Source organism: Pleurodeles waltl, chromosome 6, assembly GCF_031143425.1.
Source record: "Pleurodeles waltl isolate 20211129_DDA chromosome 6, aPleWal1.hap1.20221129, whole genome shotgun sequence".
In the NCBI taxonomy this organism is placed as follows: domain Eukaryota; kingdom Metazoa; phylum Chordata; class Amphibia; order Caudata; family Salamandridae; genus Pleurodeles; species Pleurodeles waltl.
Window position 1 is genome coordinate 1,670,496,298 of NC_090445.1, and position 14,371 is coordinate 1,670,510,668.

The following is a 14,371-nucleotide window of genomic DNA, read 5'->3' on the forward strand; positions in this document are numbered from 1 at the left end:
AGGTCACAAGCAATACCAGCAGCACAGGTTTACCTGCCTTTGGCGTCTGGGTGTACTGGTGCTAGTCGAGTCGGCCGTCCTGCGCACTGCACAGTTGACGATGAGGGGGGCCAGCAAGAAAGAGAGTACAGGGGGTGCCTAGGGACAATTCCGGGAGCTTCCAACAGGGGGGGCTTGGTCAGTGGGGGTCCTGTGAGCAAGAGAACAACATTGGATGTCGTGGCCCAGGACCGGGAAGCTCTGGTGCAGTGGGTCTTTGCCGTTGGTGCTCCTACGTCAAGGCGCACACTGTTCTTTGGGGAACCTGCAAGAAGAGGGACAAAACAGGGCAGCTGGATGGTTCTGGAAGATGTCCTCTGCGATGCTGACGTCTTTTGATGGCTGGTCTTCAGATTCGTCTTTGGAATTGAGGTTGAACTTCAACAAGCCTCGGTGGTTGCAAGTGGTCTGGTACCCCAGATATTGGTGTAGCATGGCTCCGGTTATCCTTATGTCTTCTCACTTGGAAAGGAGACAGAACTGGCCTCTTGGAGCTCAGTGAATTGCTCCTGGGTCTCTGCTGCGTCGGTGGACTTGGTGGTCAGCAGGATGGTGAACCGGAAGTTTCGATTGGTGCCTGCAGGAAGCAGGGAAGTGGCTTCTTGACTCCAGGGGAGATGCTGACTGGCTTAGTAAGTGCTGGAGAACCTCCAAGGCTTTTGGAGTCCCCACAGCTGCAGGACGATTTGTGACATCAGGATTGTCGGAACTGGAGCAGGTAGGCAGGCGGAGTTGTGTGCCAAAAGCCCTCCAGTCCACAGTTCACTCCTTCTTTGTCCTTTTCTTCTTTGGGTCAGAGGATTCTGTTCTTCTGGTGTCAGGGGGCAACCTAAATACTCAATGTAGGGGATTTTAGGGGAGTGTAGGGTAGTAGCCAATGTGCTACTTAACCCTTGGGATGACTACAACCCCTATGGGCATAACACTGTCCCAGAATTCCTAGTTCCACCAAAGTCAAGATGGTGGAACCCTTCCTTGAGTGTCCACTTCAGGTAGCCGACCTTAGGGGTTTTGTTAGCCCAACGGTGGAATGCACCTGCTGCCTAACACATTTTTCCACCTGTCGTGGTGTCAAGTGGGCCTCATGTGATGGGGGTAGCAATTCCCAGGTCTTCGGAAGCCATGGTTGCATACCAAAGGCAGAAGGGTCTTTGAAGTCCTTGGCCTTGGTGTGCAGATTCACTAGCAATCCTGCTGGCGTATGTGATAACACCTTCTTCTGGAGCAAGCATTTTTTCTGGCCTCTTGAGTGTGTGGGCGCTCACCTCCAGGGGGTCAGAAACATGTCTGTGGCAGCAGGCTGGTCAAAACCAGTCAGCCAGCACATTAAGAGACTAATTTGGGGAGCGCCTGACTCCGAGGCGGCCAGGTCCTCCAGCTTAGGGTCAACCTTGATTAAAAGTGAGAAGCGTCACTTGATCGACAGCGCCCAGTTTGTGTTGCCTCAAAACATAATTGTGCACTGTGCCCACCCGGAGAGAACATCAAGGGGAACGAGGGAGCTGCAGGCCTTGACCTCCTCCACCATATCCAAGATCTTCATCATGGGGCCGATGGCATCAAGCAGCCTGTCCTTGCAAGAACGCCAGGACCTATCTATCCCCTTTTTAGGATCGTTATTAAATATGGTAAGGAAAATGGTCATCTTGAGGTCTATTACTGGGGTATGATACTGTCTGAGGAAGGATGGGGGCATTCTACCCAAAGGTGACTACAGGCATTATCTACAGAGGCTTGCAAAGACGTCCCGCTACATACTTCGCCATTTTATCTTCTGGGAGCCAGTCTGAAGATATAGGGTGAATATCGTCTGGGTCCAGCATGTCTAAAGCAGTCTCCTCTGTAGAGATGGCATCTGGGCGCCAGAGCCTGGAGGGGCCCGCCTCATCTTCAGAGTCCCCAGGGAAGTTCTGGTAGTCCAGGGAGACCTGTCCTGAAGGCACAAAATCTGGCCCTGATGGTTTCACCGGATCTGCAGGTTCATTTACAGGGGGCACTTGAGTCAGGAAGGCCTTTTTGAGATGCTCAAAGGGTCCAGATCAACCCCCACGTCACATTTCCTGTTTTTGGGGAAGGTGGCCCTCACTCGGGACATCCTGTGGATGGCAGGGGTGGCCTAAAGGGACGTGGGCTGTTTTCTCCGGTCTGGGAAGCTTGGCACATTTGCATGCTATCTGCTGGGCAAAGCACTGCGCCAGTCGAGCCTTAGCCTCATTAACCGCCCTGTAAATGGCAGTGTCAACCCACTCAAAGAATTTTTCATCCCATTGCAGGAAGGATGTGGGGTTTTCCTCCTGGGAAGAACTCGGAGAGCCCTGAATTATTCTGTTAAATGTTGTCCACAGTAACAACATGGGAGGCCCGATGCCTTGAAATAATGAGAGGGTAAACCCTTCGAAAGGTGCGCAGAGCACCTAATATCGGGCTAAGGAACCCAGGAAAATATGTCTTGGCCCGTGGCTACATTGTTTTAAGGGTGGATTTCATAGGACACCCTCCCTTCTAGATCTAAGAGGAAACCTGCCTGGTATTTGTGTTCTGAGGCCATGGGAACCAGCCGAAATACACAACTGAAGCATTTATGCATTTATGGCTAATGGCAACATATGCCATTATAGGCTTGTTGTGGAGGGGGGTCAAGGTTTCAGTATGGATGAGAATCCCAATACAGAGCTCTTAGGATGTCACCCAGGCAGGAAATGGTTCGGGCTGCTTGCAAGGCTCTAGCGGCGCGCATTAAAATCTTGTGGAGCGAGACGCGCAGACCTGCAGAAGCATACCAGCCACAGCAACCTCTGGCAGGCGGCGGACCGCACCTCAGTTCTGCGTCTGAGAAGAAAGTCAGTTGCGTGATGTAAGGAAATGTTAGTCTCATCCTCTTTCGTTTGGGGGAGGGGGGGGGGGTTGTGTAAGGAAATGCCTCCTTGGCATGGTTACCACCTGACTTTTTGCCTTTGCTGATGCTATGTTTTGAATTGAAAGTGTGCTGAGGCCTGCTAACCAGGCCCCAGCACCAGTGTTCTTTCCCTAACCTGTACTTTTGTTTTCACACTTGGCACACCCTGGCATCCAGGTAAGTCCCTTATAACTGGTACCCCTGGTACCAAGGGCCCTGATGCCAGGGAAGGTCTCTAAGGACTGCAGCATATCTTATGCCACCCTGGGGACCCCTGACTCAGCACAAACACACTGCTTGCCAGCTTGTGTGTGCTGGTGAGGACAAAACGAGTAAGTCGACATGGCACTCCCCTCAGGGTGCCATGCCAACCTCACACTGCCTATGCAGTATAGATAAGTCACCCCTCTAGCAGGCCTTACAGCCCTAAGGCAGGGTGCACTATACCATAGGTGAGGGCACCAGTGCATGAGCACTGTGCCCCTACAGTGTCTAAGCCAAACCTTAGACATTGTAAGTGCAGGGTAGCCATAAGAGTATATGGTCTGGGAGGCTGTCAAACACGAACTCCACAGCACCATAATGGCTACACTGAAAACTGGGAAGTTTGGTATCAAACTTCTGAGCACAATAAATGCACACTGATGCCAGTGTACATTTTATTGTGAAATACACCCCAGAGGGCACCTTAGAGGTGCCCCCTGAAACCTTAACCAACTACCTGTGTAGGCTGACTGGTTTTAGCAGCCTGCCACACTCGAGACATGTTGCTGGCCACATGGGGAGAGTGCCTTTGTCACTCTGTGGCTAGTAACAAAGCCTGCACTGGGTGGAGATGCTTATCACCTCCCCCTTGCAGGAACTTTAACACCTGGCGGTGAGCCTCAAAGGCTCACCCTCTTTGTTCCAGCACCACAGGGCATTCCAGCTAGTGGAGTTGCCCGCCCCCCTCCGGCCACGGCCCCACTTTTGGCAGCAAGGCCGGAGGAGATAATGAGAAAAACAAGGAGGAGTCACTGACCAGTCAGGACAGCCCCTAAGGCAACCTGAGCTGAAGTGACTCTGACTTTTAGGAATCCTCCATCTTGCAGATGGAGGATCCCCCCAATAGGGATAGGAATGTGACCCCCTCCCCTTGGGAGGAGGCACAAAGAGGGTGTAGCCACCCTCAAGGCTAGTAGCCATTGGCTACTGCCCTCCCTGACCTAAACACCCCCCTAAATTCTGTATTTAGGGGCTCCCCTGAACCTAGGAAATCAGATTCCTGCAACCTAAGAAGAAGAGGACTGCTGAGCTGAAAAACCCTGCAGAGAAGACGGAGACACCAACTGCTTTGGCCCCAGCCCTACCGGCCTGTCTCCCCCCTTCGGAAGAAAACTGCTCCAGCTACGCTTTCCCCAGGACCAGCGACCTCTGAATCCTCAGAGGACTGCCTTGCTCTAAAAGGACCAAGAAACTCCCGAGAACAGCGGCCCTGTTCAACAAAGACTGCAACTTTGTTTCCAGAGGAGCAACTTTAAAGACCCCTGCAATTCCCGCCAGAAGCGTGAGACTTGCAACACTGCACCCGGCGACCCCGACTCGACTGGTGAAGAAACAACACTTCAGGGAGGACCCCCCGGCGACTCCAAGACTGTGATTAACCAAAGTTGTCCCCCCTGAGCCCCCACAGCGACGCCTGCAGAGGGAATCCCGAAGCTCCCCCTGACCGCGACTGTCTGAATCCAAAATCCCGACGCCTGGAAAAGCCTTGCACCCGCAGCCCCCAGGACCTGAAGGATCGGAACTCCAGTGCAGGAGTGACCCCCAGGAGGCCCTCTCCCTTGCCCAGGTGGTGGCTACCCCGAGGAGCCCCCCCTTGCCTGCCTGCATCGCTGAAGAGACCCCTTGGTCTCCCATTGAAACCTATTGAAAACCCGACGCGTGTTTGCGCACTGCACCCGGCCGCCCCGTGCTGCTGAGGGTGTACTTTCTGTGCTGACTTGTGTCCCCTCCCGTTGCCCTACAAAACCCCCCTGGTCTGCCCTCCGAAGACATGGGTACTTACCTGCTGGCAGACTGGAACCGGGGCACCCCCTTATCCATTGAAGTCTATGTGTTTTGGGCACCACTTTGAACTCTGCACCTGAGCTGCTGGTGTGGTAACTTTGGGATTGCTCTGAACCCCCAACGGTGGGCTACTTTGGACCCCAATCTGAACCCCGTAGGTGGTTTACTTACCTGCAAGAACTAACAATAACTTACCTCCCCCAGGAACTGTGAAAATTGCACAGTGTCTAGTTTTAAAATAGCTATATGTGTTTTATTTCAAAAGTATATATGCTATTGTGATTATTCAAAGTTCCTAAAGTACTTACCTGCAATACCTTTCAAATGAGATATTACATGTAGAATTTGAACCTGTGGTTCTTAAAATAAACTAAGAAAATATATTTTTCTATACAAAATCCTATTGGCCTGGAATTGTCTCTGAGTGTGTGTTCCTCATTTATTGCCTGTGTGTATGTACTACAAATGCTTAACACTACTCCTTTGATAAGCCTACTGCTCGACCACACTACCACAAAATAGAGCATTAGTATTATCTCTTTTTGCCACTATCTTACCTCTAAGGGGAACCCTTGGACTTTGTGTATACTATTCCTTACTTTGAAATAGTGCATACAGAGCCAACTTCCTACACGTGACGAGCGGGTTAGTGGTCCTGCGACTGGACAGAAGCCTGAAAATCAAAGAAAGTCAGCACCAAGGTACAACTTTATACATAAGCAAAACCAGCATTAAAGAGGTTAAATATACCAAACCAAAGCAATATAAATGAACATACACAGCAACTTAACTGGGGCTGCCGAGCCACAAAGAAAGGGGGAGCCCAGACAGCGATGATGGTGGACTATGGCCCTCATTATGACCCTGGCGGTCAGCAGATCGCCAAGGTGTCTCGGTTGCAGTCGGACCACTGCCAATGTGGTGGTCCGACCGTAACATTACAACCGTGGCGAAAACGCCACTGTCGGACCGCTGCCAATCCACATTGATAGCTCATATTCACATTGCATAGCATTAACTGCAGCATCAGGCCTACGTTCATCAGCATTTGTGCGGACATCCATATCCCTATCACCCTGACAAAAACATATCTCCTACCTTATTCAAAAGGGATCCGACTGGTGTCTGTTCCCTGTGATGCTCTTTGGGAGAAACTGTGTTTGTCTGAAGACATGAAAATGTAATGCTTACAATAGATCAGCCTGCTAAACATAGTTCTGACATATGGTGATGAGGATGTGATTGTTCCATGAGTAAATGGGATGGACCATCTGGGTCGCTCTTGGACAGGCTTGGCATCATAACCGTATGTAAATTTTAAGTACATCATTTTGTTTTACGCGTATGTTTTCAATTGTTGGTGTAAGATCTTCAAATAATAACCATTTCTGAGAAATAAAAGGTGTTTTAGGCATAAATGAATGTTTATTACAACACAAATGGTTGGTCATCTTCGTTTAAGGATGTGAATATTAGCTGTTCCACGATTTATAATGATGGCTGTAATGCATATGCTAGCAAAGCTGCAATGGGAAGCAAGATGATAGAATGGTCTTGCCATGACCGTGCCTTACCCTCATTGTGACTTCAAATTCAGTCATTTTTGGGAGAAAGGGACTGGTGCACATATACTTAAACTTCTAGTAAAAATGTTCATTTGGCAGGACTACAAACAATATCTGTGGTTCTAGATTTAATATGATACAGTGTCAATTGTATGTTTGTGTAAACGAACATGCATCACAATTTAGGTTGACTTGTTCTTAAGTAATCTTTTCATATAGCTTCATTCAAATATTTAATTTCTGCTGTTTTATGATCAATGCTTGGTAGTGTAATTGTACAGCTTCTTTATGTTATATCCATAGTAATAAGCATACTAGTGCTACTGAAGAATTCCATTGAAGCAAAATGTATGGCCTGTTTTATTTAATTGTATTTTTCCTTGTAGATGGAGGTGACGGAATGGCTAGTGAAGAAGAACTTGAAGTGAATGGTCGCCCCACATCTCCTTTTGTACCACCACAGGGTTCAGTCATTTACACTGTCCTCCCTGATGGTGGTCCAGTTCCCCAGGGAACTGTGATTTATGGGCCACCGCCACCTGCAGCACCCAACAATGGAAGACCCGTTGCTCCAGGGACAGTTATTTATGGACCACCCCCAACTGGAACACAGATTGTCTATGGACCACCACCTGCTCACTTTGCGATTCCACTCATTCCTGCTGGAGTGCTTCATTGCAACGTGCCTGAGCATCATGACTTAGTAAGAGTGCCTCGATATCAGTCCATTTGTCCATATGCTGTACATATCCAGCACTCGCCACTTTTTTTAATCCGCCACTAAAAATACTTTGGACCTAAAATGAAAATGAGAATGTTTTCAACTTTTTTAGGAAACACATACCTTTAAGCCTTTCATTTGTTTCTCTTTTGAGATATCTGGCAACATCATGATCGGACTAATAATTTCAGCCAGCTGTAAATAGTAAATAAATAAATATATAAAAATAAGCATCTCCTCATTCAGCATTTGTTTTATGGTTTAAAGTTAATGTCCTTAGCAGTGTTCATATACAGTGGGATTTATTTGGACTATATATATATAGACATTTGCATCTATTTTGTGACATGCATAATGTGATTTAAAGTAGAGGTCGTATGTCAGGCATCTACCTTCCCATTTGCCACCACATTTAAGTGTTAGTTTAAACTCTCCCAGATATTGGTAGACACCACTTGGACATAATAGCAAGAAAGACTCTGCTTCTTATGTTGGATTTAAAAAGGTCGACAGCTGACCCTGTATTAAAATTAGACAAGAGAGTGATAGTTTGGGGGAGTGCTCCTGGTTTTGTGTTACCTGTTTTGATCAACTGCCAATATGCTGGCAGCCTGTGGATCCTAACATGGTCGGTGGTCCAGTTTCCTATCCCTTGAGTAAGTTACTACTTTTCCGATTCCCTCCTCCACTGCTCCCTTGATCCCCATGTTTGAACAAGATAATCAATGGTTTTGCCCACACAGTTTCGCTGTATCTCTCGGGTCAATACCTGCTACTTTCAGATACCGTAACAGTTTAACAATAGATTGCATAGAGCATTGGTGGTATTTTGTGACTCAGCTAGTACTGTGAGCCGCAGATACTTCTTACTGAACTAAAAAAAAAAAAAGGCTGTGTTATCTGAATGTTCTTAACTGGAAAATCTACACTGGAGCACACGTATGCAGGACACCTAGCTCTTGGTAACTATCCATCTGACTGGCATACAAAGTACCCCTGAGCAGTATACCAAAACCAGGACTGAGAGAGCAAATATTTCATCTGCAGTTGTTTATGCTAACTGATTGCAGATTATACTATAATTGTGCTGTTCATAAACAATCAAATCTTTACTAATACTTGAAATTGTGATCACACAATAGACACAATTGTCTGTTTCTTACTTGTGACATGCTTGAGGCCTGGGTAGTCTCCTGTCATAGGGTTTCAAAATTCCAAAATAGTCAGTGAAGTTTGGAGATTATATTTATAAGATTTAATCTTGTACCCTTGACAAGGTCTGTAGTCAAGCTGAACGTAACAAACTCAGGGCCATTGGCAAAAAGTATGACCACATTTACACTGTAAAAGCGGTGAATCCACCTCCTGTAATCTGTAGACCTGAGTAACCGCTGTGATGCAGAATGGCTGTGCTATTACATTAGTGCCAAAGAAAAATAATATTGCAAATACGTAAATAAATACAAAGAACAGAATACCGTATTGCTACTATCCATTCTGACATCTAGTACTGTACTTTGGCACTTATGAATATTTGAATCCACAAGTTAGGGCAGCGTGTACTGTCAACTTATAAGAGTCATGCAGAAGAGCTAAATATGAGACCTTTAGGAGGTGGGAGGATGGCAGCCCCAATCTCTAATCCAACAGAAATTCTCAATATTCAAGATGCCCCATCGGAAGAGCATGTTCGTACAAAGTTTACTCCTGGCATCGTGATTGCAATATGATTGAGCCTCACCTTTATTCTGTCTAACCAGCTTGACAAAGTGGTAAAATGTAATTATACAATTAACAAAATGGATTGTTTGTCATGCATGGAATGCTGCAATGTTGACATAAAGTGCTCTTTTACCTAACCCAAACTGAGATTATTATAACCTCAGCAATTTGCTTTTAAGGTTCAATACAGCCAATTCCTTTCCCCACCAACTTCAAACAGAATTTGTGTATTCTGGCAATTTCAAACATTCACTGAGTTTACTGGTTGGTTTTGTTATCAATGGTGCTTTCTTCAGCTGTGAAAATGCCAACTAATTCATAAATGCATTTCTAATGTATTTTTTTCCTTTCCACCGTTGTCAAAGCAAGTGATGCATTTGTATATGAATGCAAACACTAAGGTGTCCTTGGCTGGTCAGGAAGGGAGAACTCTGGTGAAATTAAAAATAATAATAATTATAACCCAATCTCTCGCCGCTTGTAATCTCTCTGGTTGCATTATAGAAGACAATAATTTTAAAATCTCTTTACCTGATCCTTGGCTTTGACTATCACCCACTGTTTTAGGATACAGTCTCAATGGTACACTTCAGACAGACATCTAAAGCCATTTTCTAATATTGTCTTTGTATTACTGGGTTAGACTAGCATGTGCAAACTTTGTCTATGACCCCTGCCCACCAGAAAACAGTACCTATAGATCCTACAACACCAAGAAACAGTCATTGTGTTGTGTAGGCCCTCAAACCCTATAACATAGGTAAATAGATATTTTTAATATTTCTTTTGTTTTCTTTCTCTAAGCCTGACTAGATGATTTGACATTTGGGGTAATCAAATGTTTTATTTACAGATAGGTGATTGCAAATGCCCAAACAGACATAAAACACCTGGAAGATTCACTGAATTCAGTGTTTTCAAAGCTTTGAGATTATGGTTTTAAAGTATATTCTTTAAGATGCCCAAATAAATTGTGTGGCACATTTATTTGTATGTTGTCCTCCCTCCAAGGCAACAGACACCATTACAATTGAGATTGTTTTTCGATAAAGACTTGATTTATCCCTTTAAATACAAGTTTTTTCTTGTACTCTAAAATCACAACTGGTATTTTAACATGTCATTTGGGGAAGCAACTGCCAACTAATATGTGCTACTGTGTTGGTGTCCATTAGACTTTGTATAATCTATTGTCTAATGCCAATATTTAAACAGCAATGCCCTTTTGCCATGTATTTGAAATCCCCAGTATTGGCTTTCTAGTATATTTTACCTATATGTTGTTTGTTTAGAACTTGCATTTGTCAGCATAGAAACGCAGCTGAAAGTTATCTCCTGCTACTTCCCTCAACAAGTTTTTAATGGATATTCAAGGACCATAAAACTTTACTTTAAAGAGCATTATCAAGCACCAAGAATTATGCTTGTAATTCTATCGTCCTGATGTTTATCTGTACTCAGGAGAATGAACTTTGTAGACTGGAAGACATTGTGGATCACCTGAGATCTCAAAAACGTGATGAGAAATGGCCAGGCGTTGCAAAACATCAAAAGCATTACGAAAGGGAGCAGTTGTGTCAAAACATTGAAGACCTTTTGCATCAAAAAGAAGAGCTTGAGTTTGAAGTAGAGGAGCTACGCAGAACTGCCAGAAAACATAGCAAACACAAGTAAGAGCTTTTGCTAGTTGCTAAAATGGTGGGATTCACCATCTGTGCTGAATGTTATTGTAAAGTTTTTTTTTATTGCACTTCATGATCTACTTGAATATATGAAAATATATATCACAGTGTAAGTAGTCACTATGTTGTAAGGTGTATCAGAGTTTTAACTTGTGTTAAAACAACCTTAGAAATTAACTGAAAAAGCGCTACCATTTAAAAACACTGAAATTTGCGAGGCACCCGTAACCGACATAACTTGCACCTCTGCAATGCTCTGCCTATGAGCTCACATATTTAATCCTTGGTGACCTATGAAATCTATGGTGGTACAACTTATGTATAACTGGCGCATTCCAATGTGTTTTGGTTTTAAAATCATAGTGCTTTTTCATTGCATTTTCATTAACATAAGTTAAAATCATACACTATGTATAACTTGACTTTAACTGACAAATCCATGATAGAAGTATAGTTTATTGACATTAAAGGGCATTTCTTTCATTTGGTGCCAGTAAACTGCAGTAATACAGCAAACATGCACCAATTTGACTCAGAGTTGTGTTTTCCCCTTGCTAGTCGGGGCCGGTCTGTGTCTTTCTCTAACTATTTTGTCTCGCTCCCTTGAGCTGTATTACCATCTCTGTTTTGACGTAAGACCTTCACATACCAAAAGTCTCCAGGGTCTAGTCCCCTTCAGGGGCCCAGCACTGTTTTCTATTCACCATTGCCTGAGAATGCGACACGGTTGATGGAACGCACATTATTCCAATATTGTGCTTGATGTTGCATCAAATAACCATGGACTGACCACATGGTGTGTGGCCTCTGCCTGTCCCTCAGTCTAACCACGATGATGCCACCTGTTCCTTGTGCCTCGCCATCCAGTTAAAGAAAATGCTCTGGTACTAGAGAGCGTATCACCGGACAATCAACACCAGGCAGCAATAAGATCTTTACAGCATAAGGGCCACCTTTGGGGAGGAATATCCCTTCTGTGTCCAACAACAGAAAGAAGGTGGCCCCGGGTCGGGGGTGGGGGGGTGGTCCCTCTTGCTCATCAGTCACCCAGCAAATCCAAAGATTAGCAGCCAGCAGACGTTATTTCAGCACCGAAGACTGGGCCCAGACAAATAGCATGCCTAGAGTTACAAGTATACCACTGACTCATGGAAAACTTCAGGGGTTTAAGACTCAGAGGAAAGCACTTCTCCGAGGGAGTCAGGCATTGAGCAGCGAGCATGGCAGTCGAGGAAAGTTGCAGCCATGGGACCCCACTTTCGGTCTCCTGTTGGCACTGACAGAGCCTTCAAGCATCTAGCCAAGGGCTGGTTATGGACAAGTTATTTAGGAATGTGGCTCCACAGGCTCCAACAGCACATTTGGAGCCTAGGCCTTTAAAGAGGAAACTTGCTTTCAAGGAGAACTCTTCTTTCACGCCCTTCCCCAAAACCTATAGAGAAAAACAGCCACCTGTCCTGTCCCTCTTCCACACACTTCCTCCCTCCTCCCACACCTTCATCACCACACCCATGCATTCCTCCACCAGAGGGATCCCCCTTCTCGAGTTGTCCACAAGGCAGTTCGAAGGGCTGTTGGATCCTTATGATTAGCCATTGGGGAAGAGGCCCACCCATGGGACCGATATCTCATCTAGCTTAATCTTGCGATTTGACAACTGAGGTCCTAGAAGATGAGCATCTCTGCCTTCCTAAAGAATGTATGTCAATCTTAAAGGGGGCCTGACTGCCCATAACACAAGTTTGTTATGCAGCAAAAAATGGAAGAGGTTTGTACATTACTACATTTCCAAACAAATTGTATCCTTTAAAACCTACCATGCAGAAGATTGTTGTCTTCTTTTTGCATCTACTAAAGCAGGGCCTTATCAACAGCTGCAGTCGCCTACACTTAACAGCACTTGCAGCCAATGCGTTGGCCAGACAACACACGTTCCTTTTAGGGTGTTAGTGCTCAAAGTCTTTATGGATGGACTCGGGAGGCTCATACTCCCCAGAGTACCTCCCGCTCTGAGGTGAAACCCCAACAGAATCCTTAACAATCTTTGAACCTATGTTTCTGATGGATACAACTACCTGTGGATTCCTCACCTAATGAATACTCCCATGGCGCCAGCATTCAACGGAAATCTTCTTCCTAGTCTCTGCACGTCGACGAGGACGAAACTCTAGCCCACGCGACGCCGTCTGACGTCATACAGGCAATAAGAGGTCCTCGACGACGTGCCGACGTCAGTTCCCTTTTTTCCGTGCATTCGAAACGGTTATCTTCGAGGGAGCAACTGTTACTTTCGTGGTTACAGTGTATTTTTTGCTGCGTAGTCCTTTGCTGCAGTAATAATGTCGCAGAGAAAGTCGGGTTTTAAGCCTTGTCGTGAGTGTGGGGGCAAGATGTCAGTTACGGATCCTCACTCCGACTGCCTTTTGAGCTCCGACCACGACGTCTCGACTTGTGATTCATGCCAGCACATGAATCCAAAGGCCCTCAAGGAACGTGAGGCGAAGTTGTTTATGGCGAAGTCGAAGAAAGAAAAACATCACAAGAAGTCTTCTTCGCCAAGGCATCGGCGTCATCGAGACTCCCGGCGCCGTAGAGAATCACGGCGCCATTCAAGCAAGGAGACTCGTTCCAGGTCTTCGGATCGGCGCCGGAGGACTTGGGAGGTCAGTCCCACGGTCACGCCGCATCCATCGGCGCCGTTGCCCTCTCCGGCGTCACCGACTTCACCTGGACAGGCGTCGGTGATTGAAGTGGTGCAGCCTCTGGTGTTGTCTCCGGCGTCGCAGACGTCGAGGCCGGCGTCGGGGTCGCCTTCGATACAGGCACCCCAGTATCTGGCTTTTCCCACCCCTGGAGCCGATAGTACCGCATTCCTAAATGTGATGTATACCATCTTCCAACAGATGGCTCGAGGGGGTGCTCCGGCTGGCCCTTTGGCCTTTTCATTGGGTGATCCTGCGCCTCTACGGCCGGCACCCTTTATGCCCTTTCTCCCTTTTGGGAACGTGGGCTCGGCGCCGGTGGCCGCTCCTGTGGCTTCGGAGGGATTGGTCCCGGAGATTTCCATTCCGTCGTCGGGATTTCGTCCTGTGACTCCGGTGGGTCCATCCGCTCCGAGTGCTCTTTCATCGGCGCCGAAGTTACCTGTGGAGCCGGACGCGGCGTCGGTGGCTTCTGAAGATCGGCGCCGATCTTCGGCTTCGGCTGAGGCATTGTCGACTCCGCGTATCGAGCAGAGGCTTCATTCGAGGAGACGTGCTCTCCGTTTATTAGAGGAGCAGGAGTACCAACGAGTCCTGGAAGAAGGAGAACAAGAGGACTCGGGTGATGGACTGCATGGTCTAGATACAGCCAGTGGGCTGGACACTTCCCCTGAGTGGGATCTTTTGTCTCCAGGGGAATACACGGAGGAGGCTGCTTCCTTTCACGCAGTGGTACGGAAGGCAGCTAGTTTTCTGGACCTGCCTTTGCCGGTGGCAGAGACAAAACAGAACCTTCTGACAGAGGTGCTTCATCCGGCCTCAGCTGCGGCAGAGCCTCTATTGCCGTTTAATGACGCTTTGCTGGATCCGGTGCTAGAGGTGTGGAAGAGACCAGTATCTTCCCCAGCGGTTCACAGAGCCGTAGCCAGGAGATATCGAGCTGCACCAACTGACCCTGGCTTTCTTTCTAGGCACCCTACACCGGAGAGCTTGGT

General features: G+C 46.7%; 1 protein-coding gene across 3 annotated transcripts in view; it reads left to right on the top strand.

Annotated features, from left to right (window-relative positions):
* Window positions 1-14,371, top strand: part of CNTRL (centriolin) — a 579,099-nt gene that overhangs the window by 281,031 nt on the left and 283,697 nt on the right. For all 3 annotated transcript variants that reach the window (XM_069241657.1, XM_069241658.1, XM_069241659.1), the window contains 2 exons: window positions 6,936-7,252; window positions 10,454-10,662. In XM_069241657.1, coding sequence (XP_069097758.1) covers window positions 6,936-7,252; window positions 10,454-10,662 — 526 coding nt within the window. The remainder of the gene's footprint in view (window positions 1-6,935; window positions 7,253-10,453; window positions 10,663-14,371) is intronic.